The following is a 25148-nucleotide window of genomic DNA, read 5'->3' on the forward strand; positions in this document are numbered from 1 at the left end:
CTAAACAATTCATGCGAGATTAAAGCACGATTTTAAATATAGAACAAACTGTGTATATCATCGAAAAATATTTTTTTAAGCGTTTAGGGAGAGTTTATATATATATATATATTGTGAGCTTTCTTGTATGGATCCCTGAACAAGACATATGTTTAAACGTCGAAAATTTTGAGTTTGGAGATCAAAATAAACGGTTACACTTCGTAATTCCGAAGGTTCGTTAGTCCGAAAACGAAGTGAGGTTCGTAATTCCGAAGGTTCGTTAGTCCGAAAACGAAGTGATTAACGAACCTTATTTCGTTTTCGGACTAACGAACCTTCGGAACAACGATCCTTATTTCGTTTTCGGATTAACGAACCTTCGAACATCGAACCTTATTTCGTTTTCGGATTATCGAACTTTCGGAATAACGAACCTTCGGAATAACGCCACAAACGTTCGGATTAACGAACCCTTTTACGTTTTCGGATTAACGAACATCGAGGTATAGGCAATTTACGTGTTTCGGAATTATGAACCTTCGGAATAAAGAACCTTCGGAATTACGAAGTGCAACCGGCTCAAAATGGTTGACCCATATGCATGGGTGTCGATCAGTATTCTTGGTTGGGGGGATGATGACACAAAAGTTCTTGTGGATGGGGATCTTTCAACATTACCCCCACTAAAATCACAAGTTAGGACATTTGGGAGTGATTGATATGCATGGTGTTCTTGGAAATTCTTTCATTGTTGTAGTGTACTGTACTTATATAAATTTTTTTTAATTCAATTTGTGTTACAAGTAAGCCTATTCTAAACTCATACGAAAGAAAAAATGACAAAAATTATCAGGAACATGTACATAGTGATCTGTTGATTGAGCATGATGTATACATAGGGGCATCGATCCATTTTTCAGATTGGGGGGGGGGGCAAAATCATGAATCAACGTTCCAAAGACGCTCGATCATATAAAACGAACAAACTCACCCACACACCCCTACACCCCCACACATAGGCCTATATTATATATATATATATATATATATATATATATATATATATATATATATATATATATGAATCATGAGAAAGAGACACATATCTCAACCTCACCAACAATGCGAGTGCGAAGCGCGAGCTGAAAATTTTTAGTATGACATGAAAACAGGAAAAATGTACCTGTTTAGGTTTGCTTGTAGTAACTCATGAGGAGCATAGATACATGTATCTCACTAGAGAGCGAGCTAAAATTTATTTATATTCTGACGTGAAAGCTTGATATTCTAAGCACTTTTGGTACCAATGATTAAGATGGGTATCTAGAAGAACAATAGATGCGAGCGCAAAGCGTCAGCTGAAAATTTTAATATTTCGATCTGGACAAAAAGACAATTTAATGGACGCTTTTAATAAAGAACAAGATATATATCCAACAAAAGATTATTGCAAATCGAAGCGGGAGTTCTTTTGAGGTATAGAACTGAAAGCGGGACATTCTATTCACCTATTTAATCATAAAAAGTATGGGGTTTTGGTACAGAAATGATGCGAGCGCGAAGCGCAAACTGAAAATTTTTATATTCCGATCTGAAAAGCAGACATTTTGAGCACGATTTCAGATCAAAATCTCACTTGCTGGTTTCAGTGTAGCATTACAATCTTATTTTATTTTTAGTTGCACATGCGGAATTATTGGGAGGGGGGCAAAACGATATGTTCCCCCCAAATATTTTCATTGGTGGGGCTATTACTCTAATAGCTATATGGTCATTCCTTAGACGATTTATCTTGCCACCCTTTTACTCCCGTTTGTTTTTCCACCCTTTTGAATTAATTGATTTATTAAAATTAATTCATTCACCACTGGTGGGATGGAACACCCTATCAACAAAAGTTGTTTTTCGTTGGGGTCCTTTTATGTCATGTGTTAAAAAATACCATATACATAAACATTTCATTCTTTTTCATCTTGAACTTCCACCCATCTGTTTAATAGTCCTGAAAAAGAATGTTTTCATTTAATAACAATATACACAAATTGCGAGGGAAACAAACTGATTGATGGCATACTATAATCATCACTATAATCATCATGATCAAACTTTTAATTTTTTCATCATCATTATTATAATTTTTCTACCCTAAATTATTGGGGGGGATGATAATACAGGCCATCCCCCCCACTTGAAATATTGGGGGGGATATATCCCCCCATCCCCCCCGTGATCGACACCCATGCCCATATGCTTTTCCATTGTCTCAAAAAATGATATGTGTAAAGCTTTTGTTAGATGACAGTTACAATAGTAAATGGAAATTAATTGAAGTCTCCTTCTTAGACAAATTCAAAGCACCGAGGGACATGTACCAGAACAATTATGGGACTTATTCAAAATTGTTCCCTATATTTGCAAACTCAATCAGAACCTGGTATTTGTTTAGAGATGACGCTTTCAAATAAGACTTTGGATACGATTATTTGTATTTGGGTTCTCCCCATTGTATCTGGTTTACCAAAAATGTCAGTTTCAAATCTAAACATTTTTTCTCATGAAAATTGGTTTAATAAAGGCATTGTTTTTTTATGAGTGATCTCTTTAATACGCCCATGCAGGTTATTTGAAGAGTTAGTTCTCGAATTTTTAATTTCAGCAATTTTTAACAAAATATTCCTGGTCCATGGTTGGATTGGCAAAATAATCCAGATTCAGATATAAATGCATAATTTCTTTTTGGGGAAGAGTCTTGTCCTCCTTCTGACAAATAAGACTGCGATAAAAAACATTTGTTGAATTAAGAATACTATTGATAGCCGCCTCAGATCAATTTATTTCAAGGTTTTTACAACTACCCGTAATGCTTTTTTTTTTAAATTTAACTTTAAGAGAAAAGATTCTCCAACATGTTAATTCCGTAAAAGGGACCCTGAAACAAATGTTTGTGATTTATGTTGTTTGTGATAATCAACAACAAGCCAAAGCAATATTCGAATGTCATCAATTCCCCTTCTATAACACTATCTGGTATTCAAGGTGACAAACTTTAAAACATTCATTTTCTTTGCTATCAAATACTCTGTTTCCTTTTAGTAAATTTGATAACAGAACCCCTAATATTTTGGCCAAAAAACATACAATATAGGCGGCTTAAAAACAGAGCACTTCATATTTGTTATCACTTCGATGATCAGCCTAAGACAGATCGTGTATTGTCAACAAATATTCCACTAAAACGCATACTATACTATTTCGAAGTGTTGTATTTACAATTGAGACATTCATTCGTACCCTATAGACGACATCTATCAGCATTTCTTTTAACAAAGAAAGTGGAGGTTTAAAAGTAGGGTATTCTTTTCGAAATGAGCGTCCTCCTTAAAAGGATTGTAAACCATAACAAATGGAAAGCAGGGGTAGTAGGTTGATTTGAGTAGAAGGCTTGAGCCCGGGCTTGAGTAGGTGAGAGATGGCTGGCTTGATTCGGCGAATATAGCCTTCTGGAGTGAAGACAGATCATTCAACCTGCCCGAAACATATACTCTCCTGTCACTACCCTACTCGCCGACTTAAGCCATCCTCCTCTCATCTACCTGCCTACTACTCAGCTTTCCACTCCTATATAAATTTAGTACTTAGATTTAGATTTACTTATTTATTTATTTCCGTTCAAACAAAAGACATAATCCAAGTACAGTGTAAACACATGTTCAAAATAATACATACAGTTCTATAACATTTCATAACAAATATTGAAGATAAAATTATCTGTACGGAGGGACTTGCCAAGAAAAGGAGAGCTTGTAAAAAAGGCAAGTCCCTAAACATATAGTTCCAATACTAATTAACATAACCTATATACAAGAGACGGGTGGAAAACGAAATTAAAATACATAATCTGCAATTACTTTTAAGGACAACACTCATTTCGAAAATCTACTTTTAAACCTCCACTTTCTTGCCTTTCCAATTCACATCAAATTCTATCCACTTTTATTATCTCAGTCCTTCCAGGGCTTACACATGGTGGTACAGTCCGGCCTTCCAGAGGCTTTTTTTTTTAAATTATCATTTATACAATAAGCGGTCATCATCAGGATGAGTCAATGATTTATGCCTTTATAATAAGTTCAGGTTTTATAATTTGTGATCATTTCAGTTTGGTATTTTAAATTAGCTCCTTTTTGGTAATAATAATATTTATTCTTGCTTATATAGCACCTGTTTGAAACCTTTTAATACCCATGTCATTATTACTATTGTTATCATCATCATCATCATCATCATCATCATCATTATTATTATAATTATTATTATTATTAGCACATAAAACACCTAGACATCATGGGCCTGACATATGGAATACATTGCCAGATTCACTCAAACAGTTAAGATTCATTTCTCCCTTTAAAAAGGTATTAAAACAATATTATTGAATAAATATTCACAGAGTTAATCCTAAAATTGTTATGTATCTTTATCTAATGAAACACATAATTTCCAAAACAAGAAAATAAAAAACAATCAAGAATAAAAAATAAAAAAATTGTGAGGACCAAGCGCCCCCCTCCCCGCCTTTTCGCACCTGCACCCTTACGTTAAGATATGTTGGATGAATAATAATTATTGTTTTCTGGGGTTGCCACGCAGTCAAGCTTAGCTTATAGTGGCAACCCCTGCAACCTTCTAAAATCGATATGTATTAATAGAAAATGCAATTATGTTCAATGTTTGCTTGTCAGTTATACGTATATTATTATTGTATTTTCTTTGTTCATGTGTTTATGTTGCAGAAACCAATAAATGAAATGAAATTATTATTATTATTATAATTATTATTATTATTATCATTATTATTATTATTATTATTATTATTATTATTATTAGGGACTATATTGGGTAAGGCATAATTCAACGACTTTGTTTAATGTCTTATTTGTCCTAATTGGAAATATGGAGAATTATTAATTTCTACTTCAACGAGATATTCTTATAGATTCGAACAAACAAACACTTAAATTTAATGTAAACTGAATTAAGAGGACGACGAAGAAATGTTTAGGTTTTCCACGCTTTCGGGTGAAAACATATTTTGTTTTCTTATTGTTATTAATATGTATGTAATCATTGTATAGGAAATGGTGTTAATCCTCTTTTCTATTTCCTTTTTCTGATTTTGTGATACATAATATTGAAGATTATTATGTTATATTCACGCATCTCCCTTCTAAGAAAGTCCATGCAGTAAAGAATTCAGACATTAAATGAGGTAAATTGTTGTAAGTACCTACAATGCAAACAATACAAACAATACGAAACTGAGATGGGGCATAAGTTAAATTTAAAACAATAAAGAAAATGAACTCAAAACAGACGATAATTAGCAAGAATGATATTTTCTTTAATAAAAAACACCAAGCATTTGTAACTCCTTAAATTCTAAATGTCTGGTCCTTGATAGATAACAGATTCATTAATAATAATAATAGTATTCTGCTTTTATATAACGCTTAATACATCGGAACGACGTGTCTAGCGCTTTACAGATACATTATTACCCCGGTCATCGGATTCAATCAGTCATTCCCTCACACAATGTGTGCAAATCCTCCACTCCAAGGGGAGTATTCCAGTCAGTCGCCGGTGAGGCGCACACAGTACTGGACAAGCTACAATGACTTTTACATCCTACCGGGTACCTATTTAGCACCTGGGTCGAGAGTGGCAAAGTGTGGATTAACGCCTTGCCTAAGGATGCCAGAGCGCGGTGGGATTTGAACACACGACCCTCTGTTTACAAGGTGAGAATCAGAACCACTCCACCACGGCTCCTCCACAAAAGAAAAGATGAGAGATGAGGATGAATGTCGGTGGCACTTCTTGTATTATGTTTATGAATATTACAATTTAAATCAAAATATGCAAGTAATGAGTCAGGGAGGATTTTTTAAACATAAATACATGGAAATTTCTACCTGGTACACATATAACTCATTGAATGGCAATTTTTTGAGCGAAGGAAATATAGGTGATGTGTGGGCAAGAAATGATTCTACCAAACACGTTTCTTTTTAATTTAATGAATATATTTATGGAGGTGACTGATGAGTTGCCCCATACAATGATATTGTAATAATTATAAATATGGAAGTATGATACCTTAATGTGCATGACGGTATCCCGAAGTATTTTAATTGTAATTAGATCTAAAGTTTATAAGGTTAGATTATCAGTATAATTGTCGTTGACCCAAATATTAACAGTTTTATGTGGCATTTTGAAGAAGAAATAGGCTTTTCATAATGCTTCCAAAAATGGGGGGGGGGGAATATCCAATATTAGTCGCATACAATGACGTAAATAATTCCGAACAGTGGGGGTTGGATGATAACAATCTTTTAAACTTCAAATTGAAATGTTGGGGTACCGTCATGCACATCAAGGGCTACATTATCATGGGGTGAATAAAACGTGTACATAATTATATGATACCATCATCTATATAATAACTTAAGGTGATGGCAGTTATCGGTTTAAAGTTTATCAATTTATGTTTATTGTTATGGTTTTGATGTGAATTGTTTACTGGATGCGAGCGAGATAAGCCAGCGCAAAAAAATCCTGAATAATAAATTATTCATATCTAAATAAATATAGTAAAATTCACAAAGAAAAACGCTGAGAATATCATCAAAATCTGATATGAAATAGCGGAGTTATTGAATTTTTAAGTTTAGCAATATATTGTGAAAGCAGTTATATGCACGCCGTCATGAATATTTTATCGGGTGGACTGATGATGTTACATCCCCATTTTCATTTTCTCATGCTAATACATGAAATAATAATTGCTCCATTTTGTTCGTACATGTGTGAATGATATGTCTCCCTTATAATAATAATAATAATGATAGCGGTATATTTACCCAGGGTAGCCGCTTCAGTTCCGAAAACTGTTCTCCCAGCGGGCCCTGCTATTATTACCCCGGCTTTAGCTGGGCTGCCTAGGCGCTCAAGGTAATAAGTTGAAATAAGTTGCAGCAATTAATATCTAATGCACTAAATAAGTTGTCAATCCAACTTTTTTACTTCTTGGAGGACAAAAAATGAATAAACCTAATTTTATATAATAAAATACAAAAGAACGAGTGAGGATAAGACATCAACAGTTTGCTTATGGCAAATTTATGAAGTCATGTATAGAACTTTTTTTATCGGAATAATAAAAGTATTTAAAATGTAATAACTATTATTCCTTGTCCGATTTTAATAACATTTTCAGTGTTTTAGTTGTCTTAGTTGTTTAGTTGTTTTAGAATTTTTACTTAATCTGTTCAACTAATATTATTTTCAGCCTGGAGTATCCCTCTAAGTATTTTGAAGTTATGGGAGAGACTGAAAGCCTTGAAAAAGTTGCTTCAGTCTTTTTAAATGATAATATTATACAGAGACACATATAATATGGGCCAATTTATCAATAACGAAATAAAACTTCAGAATAAAATGAAAAATAAATACATAGAACGTTGTTACATTGAAACGAGTAAATGTGGATTAACAGTCGAGATTTTTTCAATGAAAATTCCTAAGAATTCATTGAGGTGAGATGAGAATGGAAAATGGGATCATAATTATTGGGAATAAAAGTGCATTATGAAATGTTTATAGGACATCACGTACAGACCACTTTCAAAAGTCTGAAAACTGCACAATGACGCAAAACAAAGGAAAAGATTGACAAAAGGAATAATTCTTTTTAATAATTATTCATTTGATCACCTCTCTGCACGATATTCCCAACTCACACACTCTCTCAATCTTTGAAAATATATTCAGAGATAATGCAACCCTCCCCCCTCCGGCTTAGGCCAGTTGTCGTTATGTCAAGATTGTAACCAACAAAATGCTCAAATAAAGGACCAATGTCGTATAAAATGAGCCAAAAAAAAAATCACAAATCTTTCTTTCATTTCCTTCCCTTTTTTCCCTTTTCTATTTATCGGTTGTGAAAAAAGAAAATTGGTACATATGTTTCCGCCCCTGTCCACACCCCACCCATCTCTACGCCATTATAAAGGACCCATTTTGTCATGCTGGCGATTCCTTTTTCAGTGAATGCAAAATAACTATACATGTCTTTTTTATATAATGAAACGATGCATTGCGCATAAGTTTTGGCTTGCTCTTGATCTCTACATGTGATAGTAACGCTCTCAACCACGGTCCACCCCTCCGCGCCTACCATCACACCCAATACTGCTGTACGGTGCATGTTAATATGGAGCACGGTGATAGAAGCACTATGATATAACGATTCAATTCAAATTCAAATTTATTTATTTCACTTCCATCAATTGTACATACATGAATTGTATACCATATATAAACATAAATATTTGTATACGTTGCAAAAAAGAAAATAATGATACATATGTTGTGAAAAAAAAAAAAAAAAAAAAAAAAAAAAAACACTTAAACAATTTGGGCAACACATTGTAGGTTTTAAATAAGTATACTATTTTTCAATAGAAATTAAATTAAGATGGAAATGGAGGGACCCACTAAAAAGCAATGCTTGTACAATGTGGGCCCCTCAAAAAATAGATAACACAACAAATAACAAAATAGCAAAGTATAAATACAGATAATCAAATGAGAAAAAAATCAATAACTGAGAGGGAAATACTCACAAAATAAATACAAAGTTATCAAAAATATACAGTTAGATAAAGGACAAAACAACCCATCCTAAAAATATCCACCCTTCCCCACCCCCCCCCAGAAAAAGAGAAGGGAAAAAGAGAAGGGAAAAAAAAAAAAAAAAAAAAAAAAGAAAGGGGAGAATGCCCTGAGAAGATGGATGGGTGTTGTTGTATGTAGATAGAACACATGCCGTCGTGGACTCAAGCAAACTGGATTCAATGATGTGTATAAAAGGAGAAAAAGTATATAAAATAACCTGGAAAGAATATAATGCACGAAAAATGTGATTGATGCCGTAAACAAATAACCGGTAGGAAGGCGGATAAGCGGACAGGAGAGGAGAAAATAGAGGAGAGGATAGACACAATAATGTATGAGGTTCAATAATGAGCACATCGGAGAAGGACTTGTGTCAGATTTTTTTTTATAAAAAAGGGATAATAATTATTTTATGTTTTAATTGTAGTCTTTAAAGTAATAATGATGACTTGACAGAGATGATGAATTAAACTTAATTTGGGAGTATATTATAAGGTTTTAATAGAGATAATTTGAATTTAGTCTTAAAAGAGTTCAAAGATGTTGCATTTGTTATATCATTATGAAGTGAGTTCCATAACTTCGGTCCATCATATATAAATGTGTTCTGAGCCCGCAAAGTTCTTAAAAGTGGTAAATGAAATTCACCCAATCGCCTTGTTGGATAGTTGTGAATGGATTGATTTTTTTGAAAAATTGAATTAAATACATTTTGGAGGTTGTTGTTGTTATAGTTATACATAAACTGACCGAGATTAAACAAATATAAATCTTTAATTTTCAATATTTTATTTTCAAAAAATAATGGGTCAGTATGAGACAAATATGCCGTGTGACATATAATACGTAGAGATTTCTTTTGTAATAGGAGTAATTTGTCTAAGAGTGTTTGTTGTGTATTACCCCACGCTAAAATTCCATAATTTAAATAAGGCAATATAAGGGATGAATATAATGTCAGCAGAGACGATAATGGTAAACAAAATTTAAGCTTGTTAATTATACCAATGTTGCGTGAAATAGTTTTACATATGTTATCTATGTGAAATTTCCATGAGAGCTTATTATCGACTATTATTCCAAGAAACTTAATATGGGATACATTTTCCAAGGGAGTTCCATCGAAAATAATATCAACAGGAAGTGTATTTATAGAGTTGCTAAACAACATATATTTTGTTTTTTGAAGATTTAGTGACAATTTATTTGCTCTTATCCATTCGGTGACATTTTCTAGTTCAGAGTTGATTATATTGGCAAGGTGAAGAGGATTTTTATGTGAAAAAAATAAGTTGGAGTCGTCCGCAAAGAGAATGAAAGAAAGAACATCTGATGATCTACAAAAATCATTAAAGGAGAATGAAACTCTTGGAGCAAGTTAGCTTTTGTGAAAGCAGAAAAATCAAAGAATAAGATCAACAAAACTTTGAGTAAAATAGGACTAGCAATAAAAGAGTTATGAGCATTTGAATGTCGAGATCACTAATGCTATGGAGATCCTCCCATTGGCAATGCGACCAAGATCTGTGATGTCACACACGTACAACTCTCCCATTTGGACACTGAAAATATACCCCAAAACATCTCTTTTTGCTCATTCTAATCATATGACAAACGATTCATCAATGATATAATGTTGTGAAACCTCTGTACTTGTCATCTCATAAAGAGAACACCTCACCTTGTGATAGACTCTATAAAAGTGAGAATATAAGTGAAATAAGTACTAAAGTAATGAGGGAGTTGTACGTGTGTGATATCACAGATCTTGGTCGCATTGCCGTTGGGAGGATCTACATGGCACTAGTGATCTCAATATTCGAATGCTCATAACTTTCTTATTATTCATTCAATCTTCCTCAAACTTTCAACAATATGTTTCTTTGATTTTTCTCTTTGATATGGATTCAGCTGGTTTCAAGGGTTTCATTCTCCTTTAATATAAACTATAAACAAAATCGGGCCTAAAATACTACCCTGGGGAACTCCACAATTAATTTTTTTCATTTGAGAATTGCAACCGTTTAAAAAGACATATTGCTTCCTATTCATGAGGTAGCTCCTGAACCACTCCAAGGCCTTCCCACGCACTCCATAATGATGTAATTTGTTAAGTAAAATATCATGATTAATGGTGTCGAAGGCCTTGGAGAAGTCCAGGAACAAACCAATTAAATGAGAAGATTTATCGATTGAATGTGCCGCTTTTTCAATGAAACTCAATAATGCATGTGTGGTGCTATGCTTTTCCCTAAATCCAAATTGCGAATTTGAAAAAATATTATTTGATTTGAAAAAATTTACAGTTCTTTTATAAATAATCTTTTCAAGTATTTTCGACAAAGTAGATAACAAAGAAATTGGGCGGTAATTATTAACATCTAATTTATCACCCTTTTTAAACAAAGGAATGACTTTTGCAATTTTCATGCTCTCGGGGACAATGCCGTTAAGAAGTGACAGATTGAATATATGAGTTAGGGGATCCGCAATGGACGATATTACCCCCTTAAGAAGAAAATTATTGATGTCATCATGTCCTGTACTTTTTTTAGAACTAAAATCAGAAACAATATTAATTATCTCCTGATTATAAGTTGGAGCGAGAAACATTGAACTAGAATTTGGTGGGCCTAAAAATTCAGAAAAGTGTTTTGTTGCGGGAGGAATATTACTTGCAAGATTTTCCCCAATTGAAGAAAAGTGATTATTCAGGATACTACAAATTTGGTGAGAATCTTCAAAAATAACATCGCCAGATCTAATTTTTGTAATATTAGATTTGTTATTTGTTATATTCATTGCTTGTTTTAAAACTTTCCATGTATTTTGCATATCACGCTTGTAAAGTTGTAACTGATTAGTAAAGTATCTTTTCTTTTCTAAACGTATAATTTTTGTCAATGTATTTTTGTAACAAGTATATTTAAGTTTGGATTGCTCAGAGCGTTTCATTTTGTATTTATAATATAAATTATTCTTTCTATTTATCGAACGCAAGAGCGATTTAGAAATCCATGGGAGCTTCGGTGATTTTTTGTAGTTAAATGTCTTATCTCTAAGTTTTGGAATATGGGTGTCAAAGTGTAAATTAAAAATGTTCATAAAGTTTTCAAAGGACAAGTTAACGTCATTATTATCAAAGACACAAGACCAATCAACATCGTCTAAACTAGCACCCAGACGAGCTATATTTTCGTGTGTTATTCTACGTTTTAATGGACGGCTATATATGTTATTGAATCTGTCTTTTAAAGAGAAATTAGTCGAGACAGGGAAGTGATCAGTGATATCAGAGAGTAATATGAAGGAATCGGGTGGGGGAAGAACGTTACAGAAAATATTATCAATATACGATCCAAAGTATAGCTTAAAATAGTTTGGGGAGCATTATCGTAGTCACTGAATCGCATATTTTTAGTAAAACCTGGTGAATATATATTTCGGTCATAAGATTTTCGAAAATGCGATAAATTCTATTTATAGAAGAGTAAAAAAGGAAGGTGGTGAAAATGCTTAAAAAGTGGTAGAATCGACAAGAATGTTGCTTGTATAATGCTCCTCGAATTATCTTGATTACAGACCGGAGTAACATAGTCAGGTTATGTATCTTACCTGTCAGCGAAGAACTCTATAAGATTTCCTTTTACGTTTGAAAATATGAGTATCCCAGTAATCCAAAGAATGTCAGCTAGTCCCAGCTAGAGGCTGAGATACATGTGATACCAACCCGCCAACCAAGCGGACATCCCTTATACCCCTCCAGGGATCCTCTTAACATGCTCCAGTGCCCCGGTATTGGGAGGCGTGGCCGTCATTTATCACATATTTTGTAACCTCCATTCTTCATATCAGTCTGGTTGTAAAATGAATTGTAAAGTCTTATTCGGAAAATCCCTTCAGAGTATAGGTCTATAAAAAAACGATAGAGTTGGCCTCAGTGGCGTACCTAGGATTTTCCACAGGGGGGGCAAAACCGTCCGCCAAAAAAATTGACAAGCCAAAAAAAAAAAAAAAAAAAAAAAAAAAAAGGTCTTCGACCACAAATAAAGGATTTAAAATTTCAAAATAATTCATTCCCAACCCTTCAAACTGGTAATGTTGGTACAGCATTTTCCTTTTTATCCTATCCCCCACAAATTCAAACGATATTCTTTCCACTTCCTAAAATATCATGTGGAGCCACAATTATTAGTTTTTGAAAGGGCATACATTTTCAAATACTGAAGTTTCCCGAAAATCTTGAGATCACGTTGCTTCAACAAATCTACCGAGCACTTTATTTACACACACCGCACACCCTCCCACACCCTCGCTCTCCCTCTCTCACACACCAACGCCCTCATACACACACCCATTCTCACTCTCGCACACATTCCCTCTCCCTCACTGTCCCCTCCGACACACCCACACACACACCCCTCTCGCACACACCCTCACACACACACACACACACACACACCTATACACAGGTCTTATTAAATGACGGAAATTTATATAATTATATGCATTCAAACTATCGTGCCTCCCTCAGGCGATGCCAAGTATGACTGTTTAATGTATGCAGAGAAATTGTTTAACTTTTGCAAGGCTTATTTCACAGACCTTAGACTATAACCATTCCTTTTGGCAATATTCCCATCCCAATAGAGAACTTGATGGATTAAATTGCATCAGAGCGTATACTGCAATTTTTTTCAAATCATTATAATATTGTGTACTTATCTTATTTTTCTGTTTTATTAATTGTTATTATTATTACAGACCAACCTGGATGGGTACATCTAGCTTGGTCGGGTAGGGAGACCCTCCGGTCACAGATATCAAGTTAGCTTTTCTCAAACCCAGGCAGCTAACCTACATGTACCCACCCACGATTTTGTTTTCATTTATATATTGTTAAATCGTTAATAGCCGAATCGATGGTTGAAAAATAAATGAGGGGGGGGGGGTGGGGTTGTTTTAATCTTAAGAGGTGTTGCAGAAGAAGATTTGCAATCAATTGAAAATTGTGAATTCACAAGATCAATTTTGATTCAAAGCAATTCATTTTCTCCTAGTTGATACAAAAAGCAGGCCAGCAATTTGATTACGAATTTGCAATTAAATAAACGACTTGTAATTGATTTTAGGTCTTATTAGGCGTTTATAAGTTTAATTGCAACGCTCAATTAGTCCTCTTGTTAAGCTCGCCCGTCTAACCGAGGTTACATTCCTAATCAAAACAAATGACGTCACGTAAATAATCAATCAGAGTACCACTTGGCTTTCATTCGATTCATCGATTAGTCTTATCTTACTTTGTTTGCAATCAATACATGCAATCTAAGTGCAATTTACGATTTTCATTAAGGCTTTACCAATTTTGACTAATTCGAAACGTTATATCCAGCCTTGCATAAAGTCGAATCTAGAAATTAGAAAGTTGGATTGATCCATTGAGGTTGTCAATTCTCCAACCTTTCAAATGCTCATTTAACATTTCAGTTTTGAGTGTGTAATGACACCTACCGGTGTGAGTTTGAACATTCCACATTCCACTCTAAGCAATCTTGACCCAATTCTCTTCTAATATAACATACACAAATATACATCATTTATATTAATAGAGGTTAAATCCTGTTAACTTTACGAACGAGTGATTGTTTTAACCTGGTTTGCATTCAGTTCAAATTGGTTCAATCTGAAAAAGAAATTTACATTCTGAACGAAAAGTCAAAGATGTCGAGAATGCCAGCTTTACCCAAGCTCCATTAAGTCATACTTATTTTTTATCTTTGTATTTCGAAAATTCGAAAAGAGAAGTGAGATAAACAATTTGTCTTCACTTGAATTAAATATGCTCAAATTGAACTTGGATATGATCTATTGTTAATAGGCCAACCACTAGCGTACCTACGGGGGGGGGCAGGGGGGGCACTCTGCCCCCCCCCCTGACGAGTCAAAACCCATGCAAAAACGTATCTTTGCCCACCATGACGGGCTTGAAAAACCTTTTTTGCCCCCCCTGACGAGCTTTAAGACCTTCAATGCCCCCCTGACGAGCTTGAAGACCTTTTTTTTTTTTTTGCTTGTCAATTTTTTTCTGGTACGAAATCCTTTATTTGTGGTCGAAGACCTTTTTTTTTTTTTTTTTTTTTTGCTTGTCAATTTTAATAAGTTACTACATGGAGCTGTTTACACTAATGAAAATATATTTAAGTTTAGTTTTGTATCAAATAATTGTTGCTCTTTTTCAGTGGTATTCACCTATCTAGCCAATAATAGATATACCCTGCAAGGCACCGTTGCATACGACAAAGTATATAATGCATGCGTTTACTATCTTTTGCTTATTCTCCTGAAGACAACAAGAACACATTTGGCGAAATGTCGAGTTTAGGTAGTCCTGAAAAGGACTCAAATTGCCCACGAAAGATACATGGTGAACCATGAAATCATAAGACTCCTCTTCTTTGCTATAGAAACCTTCATAAGTAACATTATGTTCTTTTGTAAACAAGATGTTGAGACATACTCTCACTTGTTCCAGTGTTTTACTTATTCTGGAAGGTCAGATGCTTAGGTTATCTGAAATTCAGCTAAAGTCATGGAAAAAGAAATTTATTGTTTTAGTGGGAAAATTTCAAGGAATAAATTATTGCAATACGGTATTTTTTGCTGAAATACACACATTTTTCCGGCAATATCAAAGGGAAACATTCCATCATTAAAAATCGCATTACAGTTGATAAGAAATTTTAGGAGGAATTGAAAAGAAATTAGAGATGAAGAGGGAAATGTTACATGTACATTTGTAGTGGAATGTGTTTATAGAAGGGTGATTGGGTGAGGGTGTGTTTTATACGAAGTATACTTTTCGGAGGGGATGGAAAGGGAGGGTGGTATTATGAGGTGGTTAAGATTTGATCATTAAGCATATTCCCCCTTTAATTTGCATACTAAGAACCGTTTGGACTATTAATATCTATAAATGTCTTTTATGAAAAAGAAGAAATTAATGCGAATTGGAGTTAATGTTTTTAGTGTTTGATGTAATGTTATTTTCATTAGATTTTAATGATTGCTTGGTTGTTTAAGTATTTGAAAGGGAAAATGTATTATTTGTCCTCTATGTATGATTTATTGTAAATGTTTAAGAGGAAGAAGTATAATATCATTTCAAACAAAAGAGTATGTGGGGCGAGGGTGGATGTCGTGTATTCTGTGTACAAGCGCGAGGACGTGGGTGAGTGTGGCTGTGCTGTGCGTATGAGAGAGGGGGGGAAAAGATTGAGGATAGAGAGAAGACAGAAGACAGAGAGAGAGAGAAAGAAAGAAAAGAAAGAAGGATGGAGGACTTAATAAGACTCCTAATAATACCAGAAATTTAATGTTTTTGTCAGATATTGTTGTGCTGGCCTTGACCATTTTGGACAGTACATTTTGACGGTGTTATACTCGTGTTATTTTGAGTCCTCGGGCTTTAATGAATATGAAATGATTAAAGTGAGCGATAACAAGCCAAATTCAATGTGTCCATTCAGGTCGAAAATGCACAACGCCCTAAAAAATTGTTCGAGCTGAATGGGCTGAAAATGATTTAGGACAATAACAAGCACGTACACCGGCACGTTCAGTGAATGCACTAGACTGCTAGACGGGTTTCGGTAATTATGTAAAGTAGACCTACCATTTCCAATGGGTATTGAGCTTTGATGTTCCTCTCAATTGTACATATGGTCATCACCCCGGAAGTTAGACTCAATGCATTATTAATTGTCACAATAAATCTACTATGGTTGCAAAGCAAAACTATTCAAACCCATCATTAAAAATTCGCCGTAAACAAGTAGTTACCAACAAAAATGAATTTATTCAACTCGTCTTGGGGCTTTTGCTTTTAGATAAGACATGGTTTCATTCTCTGGGAGAATACTCTAATGTTAGCATGAAGAGGCACTAGCGTACCTACGGGGGGGGCAGGGGGGGCACTCTGCCCCCCCTGACGAGTCACAACCCATGCAAAAACGTATCTTTGCCCCCCCCTGACGAACTTGAAAAACCTTTTTTGCCCCCCTGACGAGCTTTAAGACCTTTAATGCCCCCCTGACGAGCTTGAAGACCTTTTTTTTTTTTTTTTTTTTTTTTTTTTTTTTTGCTTGTCAATTTTTTTCTGGAACGAAATCCTTTATTTATGATCGAAGACCTTTTTTTTTTTTTTTTTTTTTTTTTTTTTTTTGCTTGTCAAATTTTTTGGCGGACGGTTTTGCCCCCCCTGTGGAAAATCCTAGGTACGCCACTGTGAAGAGGTAATACTGAGTTGTTGGTCAGCGACATACGGAGGATTCTATAACAGAGAAAGTGTATTGCCAAGTGCATGGGCGGAAATCCCAGGGGGGACAGGGGGGACGTGTCCCCCCTACTCAAAATAGTAGGGGGGACACAATATCAAATGTCCCCCCTACTATTTTTTGTCTTTTATGATGGTAAGAAATACATCATTCTAAATCGAAATAAAACATGTATTTTGGGACGAGATGACCGTACTTTTGGGATGATAATCTTTTTTTGCTTGTCAAATTTTCCAGCCCCTTGTCCTCATAGACAGATCCAGGGTGGCCGAGGCCCCCCCCCCCCCCCTATTGGCGGAGCAAAAAAAGAAAAAAATGGAAAGAAAGAAGGAAAAAAAAGGAGGGAAAAGAGAAGAGAAAAAGAAGAGAAGGACGACGAGTGCATAAAATAAGATGAGGGGAAGACTTGGAAAATAAAAAGAATCTTTCGTGCCACTATATAAAATTTTTGCTCGCGCTTCGCGCTCGCATTGCCTGTTAGGTGATTTACATATCGTGTTCAATATGGAGCTCAAATATCAAGTTTAGAAGTCAATATACAAAACATATTTCACCTCGGAGATCGAACTTTCATTATTTTTTGTGATTTACAAATTGATTTGTAAAAAGTGCTCTGTAAAAATGTCAGTTTTAAGGTCTGAATAATTTTATCAACATTTGCTGCTTGCGCTGCGCGCTCGCAAATTTTGATTTATCAGGTACCCATTATTTTCGTGTATTCCATAAAGTTTTCAAAATATCCCTTTTCAGGTCTGATTGTCAAGACGTATCAGCTAGCGCTGCACGCTGGCATTTTGATTGGCGAGTTATGTATGTTTCAATATTGATTATACAACAAACTACTTAAAATCCCCTTTTCATGCCGGTTTATCAAAAATTTTAGCTCGCGATTTGCGCTCGCATTAATGGTTAAAAATATATTAACTGATGCATCCTATTCATGATTACAAAAGTGAAATGTCCAGTTTTTATGCCATAATATCACCAGATTTCGCGCCCTCATTAGGCATTAATAAATATGATATTAATTTAATAATTAAATTGTCCCTTTTGTTTCATCTCGCGCTTAGCAAGAGGAATAGGAAGATAGTCATCATTTTCATGACATGTCGTAAGGATGTCCCGGCCCTATGTCAAAACTCAAAGTAATAATAATGAAAATTTTAGCTCTTTTTGTAAGTGCGATCCATATCCACCTTACAATTTTCCTACAAAGTGCTTGAAATATAAAGCTGTAATTGACTCTTTTTTCAGATCGGAATATCAAAGTTTCATGATTTTCATGATTAAAGATGTATTTAGAATGCCTAGATTCTAGGTCTAAATATGAAACTCGCGCGCGCATGTTTATTCAAATACTCAACTTTTTCTCTATTTAAATCATTATCCAGTTTCAGATCACGATATCAAAATTTTTCTGCTCGCGCTTTGTGCTCGCATTATTAATGTAGGAAAACCCCCTATTACTCATCCTTTTCATGATTTACAAAACATTGATTTTGATTGATTTATTTTATTTAAACACGGTAAAAAGCCCACGATCAGCCTATGGCTGTTTACAAAACATGAACAGAGTGGCCCATTTTTAGGTCTAAATCTCGATTTTTATCTGCTCGCGCTTCGCGCTCGCATCAATTGTTGAATTATATAGCTATCCTGTTCACGATTAAAAAAATTGATTAAAATTTTCCATTCTTTCTTTAGAAATTTTCAAATTTTTTCAGCTCGAGCTTCGCGCTCGCATTTTTTGATTGTTGAAATATGTAACGCCTTCATGGCTAAGTGAAAGCAGTCCTTAACAGGTTCCTTTTCAACAGGTACGTATATAAAAAATTTCTGCGCGCGCTTTGCGCTCGCATTATTAATACTCATCCTTTTCATGATTTACAAAACATGAATTGAATGTCTCGTTCAGTAAATATTATAGGACTAAATCTAGAAATTTTCCGCTCGCGCTTCGCGCTCGCATCAATTGTCTACTTATATACCTATTCTGCTTGAGTTACAAAAAGTGCTTAGAATTTCCATTCTTTAGGTGAAAATGTCAAAAAAAAATCAGCTCGCGCTTCGCGCTCGCATTATTTGCTTGTTAAATGCTAACTGCACGCAGTCTTTAACAGGTACCTTCTCCATCAGTTCATTGCTGCTCGCGCTTTGCGTTTGTGGTAATTATTAAGTTGCATACAGATTTTTTCAGGATAACAAACATTGCCCAGAATGTTCAAATTTTAGGAAAAAATACATAAAATTTCCAAAAAAAAATAGCTCGCGCTCGTATCATATAAATAAGGATTAGGATATTATATATTAATTTATAAGAATAAAGCTAAGAAGTGACTAATGAGGACTACCCCTTCAAAGAAACAAACACAAATCATCTTCGAGCTGCCGATCGGGGAAAATATGGCTGAAACAAATTTCCGCCCCCTCCCCCCCCCCCTATTGGCGAAGGCTGGATCCGCACCTGTGTCCCCCCTACCTTTTGGGAGAGATTTCCGCCCCTGGCCAAGTGCCAGTCATGACAAAGAGCAACAAAGATGTCTTTAATTGGCGAAAATTGGTGGAGAGAAAGAGAAGTTTAATCCTTGATTATGGACAAACAACATTAATTGTATTTTTTTATCAGCTTTAAAACCTCCCAGCTGTTCTGTGTCATTTGACGAGCATTTTTATACATTTACTCTATTCTTTATTTCTCCGTACATAACTGAGCGAAATCTTCTTATTGCGATTGTGGGTTTTAGGCCTTCGAATGACGAGCTCACATGAGAAATTCCTTCTTATATCTCAAATGATTAAAACAATAATATAGTTATATAGGGTTCAGAAGGCCAGGGATTCATGAGGCCAATGGTTGAGGAGGCCAGGATTCATGGGGCCAAGGGTTGAGGAGGCCAGGGTTTCAGGAGGCCGGGGTTGAGGAGGCCAGGTTTTAGGACACCAGTGTTCAGGAAGCCAAGGGTTTACGAGGCCATGGATCAGGAGGTCAGTGTTCAGGAGGCCAGGGTTCAGGAGGCCAAGGGTTTACGAGGCAAAGGGTTCAGAAAGCCAGAGTTCAGGAGGCCAGAGTTCAGGAGGCCAGGGTTCAGGAGGCCAAGGGTTCACGAGGCCAGGGATCAGGAAGCCAGGGTTCAGGAGGCCAGGGATCACGAGGCCATGGATTTAGGATGCCAGGGTTCAGGAGGCCAGTATCAGGAGGCCAAGGGATCAGGAGGCAGGGGATCAGGAGGCAAAGGATCAGGAGGCCAGGGTTCAGGAGGCCAGGGTTCAGGAGGCCATGGTTCAGGAGGCCAGGGTTCAGGAGGCCAGGGTTCAGGAGGCCAGGGTTCACGAGGCCAGGGTTTACGAGGCCAGGGTTCACGAGGCCAGGGTTTACGAGGCCAGGGTTCAGGAGGCCAGGGTTCAGGATGCCAGAGTTCAGGAGGCAAGGGTTGAGGAGGCCAGGGATTCAGGAGGCCAGGGATTCAGAAGGCCAAGGGTTCACGAGGCCAGGGATCAGGAAGCCAGGGTTCAGGAGGCCAGGGATCACGAGGCCATGGATTTAGGATGCCAGGGTTCAGGAGGCCAGTATCAGGAGGCCAAGGGATCAGGAGGCAGGGGATCAGGAGGCCAAGGATCAGGAGGCCAGGGTTCAGGAGGCCAGGGTTCAGGAGGCTAGAGTTCAGGAGGCAAGGGTTGGGAGGCCAGGGTTTCAGGAGGCAAGGGTTCACGAGGCCAGGGTTTACGAGGCCAGGGTTCAGGAGGCCAGGGTTCAGGATGCCAGAGTTCAGGAGGCAAGGGTTGAGGAGGCAAGGGATTCAGGAGGCCAGAGATCAGGAGGCCAGGGATTCAGGAGGCCAGGGATTCAGAAGGCCCAGGGTTCAGGAGGCCAGTGATTCAGAAGGCCAAGGGTTCACGAGGCCAGGGATCAGGAAGCCAGGGTTCAGGAGGCCAGGGATCACGAGGCCATGGATTTAGGATGCCAGGGTTCAGGAGGCCAGTATCAGGAGGCCAAGGGATCAGGAGGCAGGGGATCAGGAGGCCAAGGATCAGGAGGCAAGGGTTGGGAGGCCAGGGTTTCAGGAGGCCAGAGATCAGGAGGCCAGGGTTCAGGAGGCCAGGGTTCAGGAGGCCAGGGTTCAGGAGGCCAGGGTTCAGGAGGCCAGAGTTCAGGAGGCCAGAGTTCAGGAGGCCAGAGTTCAGGAGGCAAGGGATTCAGGAGGCCAGGGTTTCAGAAGGCCCAGGATTCAGGAGGCCAGGGTTTCAGGAGGCCAGAGATCAGGAGGCCAGGGTTCAGGAGGCCAGGGTTCAGGAGGCCAGGGTTCAGGAGGCCAGGGTTCAGGAGGCCAGAGTTCAGGAGGCCAGAGTTCAGGAGGCCAGAGTTCAGGAGGCCAGAGTTCAGGAGGCAAGGGATTCAGGAGGCCAGGGTTTCAGAAGGCCCAGGATTCAGGAGGCCAGGGTTCAGGAGGCCAAGGGTTTACGAGGCCATGGATCAGGAGGTCAGTGTTCAGGAGGCCTGGTTAGGGGTGTCGCTAGGGCTTTTCCGGTGGGAGGGGGGGGGGCCTAGATTGCCTACAAGTATCGGTACCGATTACCGACGTCCGGCGACCATGTGTCATGGTAAAGTTCCTCAGTTACATTTTCTATTGTCTTACCTAGAGACAATTCCGGCTTTCATCAATAGGGGGGGGGGGGGCAAAAATGTGATATTTTTCTTTTTCTTTTTGAGCAGCTCTTGTAATCATGAACTAAATGCGTACCTAACTAAGCGTTCAATGAGAGCGTGCAGCGCTAGCTGAAGGTTTTGGGTTACATTCGTAATTCTGAAGGTTCGTTAGTCCGAAAATGAAATAAGGTTTGTTAATCCGAAGGTTCGTTCGTCCGAAAACAAAATAAGGTTCATTAGTCCGAAGGTTCGTTAGTCCGAAAACGAAATAAGGTTCGTTAATCCGAAGGTTTGTTAGTCCGAAAACGAAATAAGGTTCGTTAATCCAAAGGTTCGTTAGTCCGAAAACGAAATAGGGTTCGTTAATCCGAAGGTTCGTTAGTCCGAAAACGAAATAGGGTTCGTTAATCCGAAGGTTCGTTAGTCCAAAAACGAAATAAGGTTCGTTAATCCGAAGGTTTGTTAGTCTGAAAACGAAATAAGGTTCGTTAATCCGAAGGTTCGTTAGTCCGAAAACGAAATAGGGTTCGTTAATCCGAAGGTTCGTTAGTCCGAAAACGAAATAGGGTTCGTTAATCCGAAGGTTCGTTAGTCCGAAAACGAAATAGGGTTCGTTAATCCGAAGGTTCGTTAGTCCAAAAACGAAATAAGGTTCGTTAATCCGAAGGTTTGTTAGTCCGAAAACGAAATAAGGTTCGTTAATCCGAAGGTTCGTTAGTCCGAAAACGAAATAGGGTTCGTTAATCCGAAGGTTCGTTAGTCCGTAAATGAAATAAGGTTCGTTTTTCCGAAAATTATATTAATTTTGTAACAAATAACGGTGTTGTAATTAAAAAATAACAGGATATTATGCAGTAATAGTTTCAACGGAGGAAGACACATGTGCATGTTGGGGTCAAAGCATATATTCCCTTAAGAATTGGCGCTGGTATTAAACATCTTAATTTTGATTGCCTCTGAGCAATTGCTGCCTGATCGAGCGAATGGGTTAAGAATGTCGGGGATTGTGTGTTGGTCAAATGTTAATAACCTCCAGATAAGGGGATTTTTTAGGGAAGGGGGTGTCAATTTAAACAGCTTCTGCTGGTTATGATAAAAAGTCCCCGTAGGAAAAAAGCCCTTTTTAAAGGGCATATTCCCTTTCGATAAAAAGGCATTTTTCCAAAGGGAAAATGCCTTTTCTGTAAAATGACATGTGCCCTTTTTTCAAAAGTAAATACTCTTTTGAAGGACAACGTAATACATTTCAGGATAGAAATTCTTGGGGGTTTGGGGGCTCGCGCTTCGCTCTCACCTCAGTTATTAAGGTACTCACCATTTTAAAAATGCTTAGAATATATAGTTTTCAGGTTGGAATATCATAGATTTTCAGCTCACGCTTCGTGCTCGCGTTTTAGAAAATGAAATAAAATTTTTCCAAACCGCGTAAAAAAGCCTTAATATGTAAAGTGCCCGTTTTCCCATCCTCATAACAATTGAAAGAGAAATGTGTTTCTACCCCCCCCCCCCCGAACCTTCGGAATAACGAATCTTTTTTTCGTTTTCGGAATAACGAACCCTATTTCGTTTTGGGCATAACGAGCCTTCGGAATAAGGAACCCTATTTTGTTTTCGGATTAGCGAACATTCGGAATAACGAACCTTAGGAATAACGCCACAAATGTTCGGATTAACGAACCCTTTTTCGTTTTCGGATTAACGAACATCAACGTATAGGCTATTTACGTGTTTCGGAAATACGAACCTTTGGAATAACGAACCCTCGGAATTACGAATCTTCGGAATAACGAACCCTCGGAGCTACGTACCTTCGGCATTACGAAGTCTAACCAAGTTTTTGATATGCTGGCTAGCAAAAAGACATGTTAAAGACAGTTCGCAGCGATCCATGAACATAATACATTATCTCACCAATCCAAAAATGTGAGCACGATCGAAGCGCGAGCTGAAAATTTTTATATTTCGACATGAAAACTCGATTGTAACCATGAAGCGGATGGACATATTAACCAAACATTTTATGCCGGCGCAAGGCGTGAGCTGAATTTTTTTATTTCCGACCAGAAAACTGGACATTCTATAGCAGTTTTTGTACGCGTAATAAAGCATTTCATGCAAGCACGAGCTGAAACTTTAATTAACTCTTGTGAAAAACTACATGTTTATGACTGTTTGCAGTGACTCGTGAAAAGAAAAAAAAAAACATTTTCGACCTGAAAACTGAACTGGTTATTGGACTTTAAAAAAAAAGAACACTTTAAACGAGTACGAAGCACGAGCTGAATTTTTTTTTCAGATTTAGAACTTAAAACATGACATTCGAAGCAATGTAACCATGAAGAGGGTGGGCATAGAACTAAGCAACTAAGCGTTGCGAGCGCTAAGCGTGAGCTGATTTTTTTTATCTTACAGCCTGAAATTTGGACATTGTAAACAGTTTTTGCAATAACGAACACGATGGATATTTAATCAAACAAGTAATGCGAGCGCGAAACGCGAGCTGGGTTATATATTTTTTTGTTATCAGATTTAGACTTAACCCTAATAGGACTTTGGCTAATTTGTGATGTATTGAGGACTGGAGTGCGGGGGGCATGATGCCCCCCTTCTGATCTCGGCCGCCATTCGCGCGGTCGTGCCGAAATTTGGCACGCACATTCTTTACCACATAAACTACAAGCTAGTAAAAAAAATCTGAAAATGATTAGTGTTAAATTATTATGAATAAAAATATGCAAATTTATTCATGAAAAATGTTATTTGCATATTTAACGCCCTATTTCACTTCAAATTTTCTTATTTCTTTGCAGACTGTCATCTTCGTAATCTAATTTAAAGGTTTCCACAAAGAAAAGCCAATTTTTTCCTTATGTTTTTCTTTGTTTTTTCATGTTTTGTTTTTCATTGTTTTTTTTTCAATGGAAATTATTACAGACTATTTAATTACTAAATTAAACCCTAAATTATTAAGCAGACCAATTAGAACGAAAAAATAATCACCCTTTTCTGAATTTCATCTCCCATAGACTTTGTACACAAAGTATAAAAACTGTGCCATTTTCGGCATGACATTGCCTTGTAAAAAGTCACGTGACGTCGCGATTTTAGGCTCAAAAGTTGACTTCAAAGAAAAAAGTCATTAAAAATTTTGCGGCGCTATCGTTTTACGTTTCGGAAATATCGCACAAAGCGTCGACGGGGGGGGGGGGGGGGCATCATGGCCCCCCAGTCCTTTTAGGGTTAATAAAACTAAACATTTTCGGACATTCCATGTAGTCTTTGTAATCATGAAAAAGAAGGCTATCAATAAATTATGCGAGCGCGAAGTGCGAGCTGAAATTTTTTGACAGTTTGACTTGAAAACTAATTATTTTTATACGTTTTTATATAAAGAACAGACTCAGCTTCGGAATTTGTAATTGAACAAACTGTGAATCTCATTAAAC

The 25148-nt window shown here is 36.9% G+C and overlaps 1 protein-coding gene across 1 annotated transcript; it reads left to right on the forward strand.

Annotated features, from left to right (window-relative positions):
• The first annotated feature begins 20030 nt into the window (after nucleotides 1-20030).
• LOC135158055 (uncharacterized) lies at nucleotides 20031-20492 on the forward strand. The gene has a single exon (XM_064115324.1). The coding sequence runs from the start codon at nucleotides 20031-20033 to the stop codon at nucleotides 20490-20492; it is 462 nt and encodes a 153-aa protein (XP_063971394.1).
• Nucleotides 20493-25148: the final 4656 nt, after the last annotated feature.

The sequence above is a fragment of the Lytechinus pictus genome, unplaced genomic scaffold (assembly GCF_037042905.1).
Source record: "Lytechinus pictus isolate F3 Inbred unplaced genomic scaffold, Lp3.0 scaffold_27, whole genome shotgun sequence".
Lineage (NCBI taxonomy): Eukaryota > Metazoa > Echinodermata > Echinoidea > Temnopleuroida > Toxopneustidae > Lytechinus > Lytechinus pictus.

What these genes read in the sequence shown, in the direction of transcription:
- LOC135158055 (XM_064115324.1), top strand. Translation starts at nt 20,031, where the DNA reads ATGGATCAGGAGGTCAGTGTTCAGGAGGCCAGGGTTCAGGAGGCCAAG.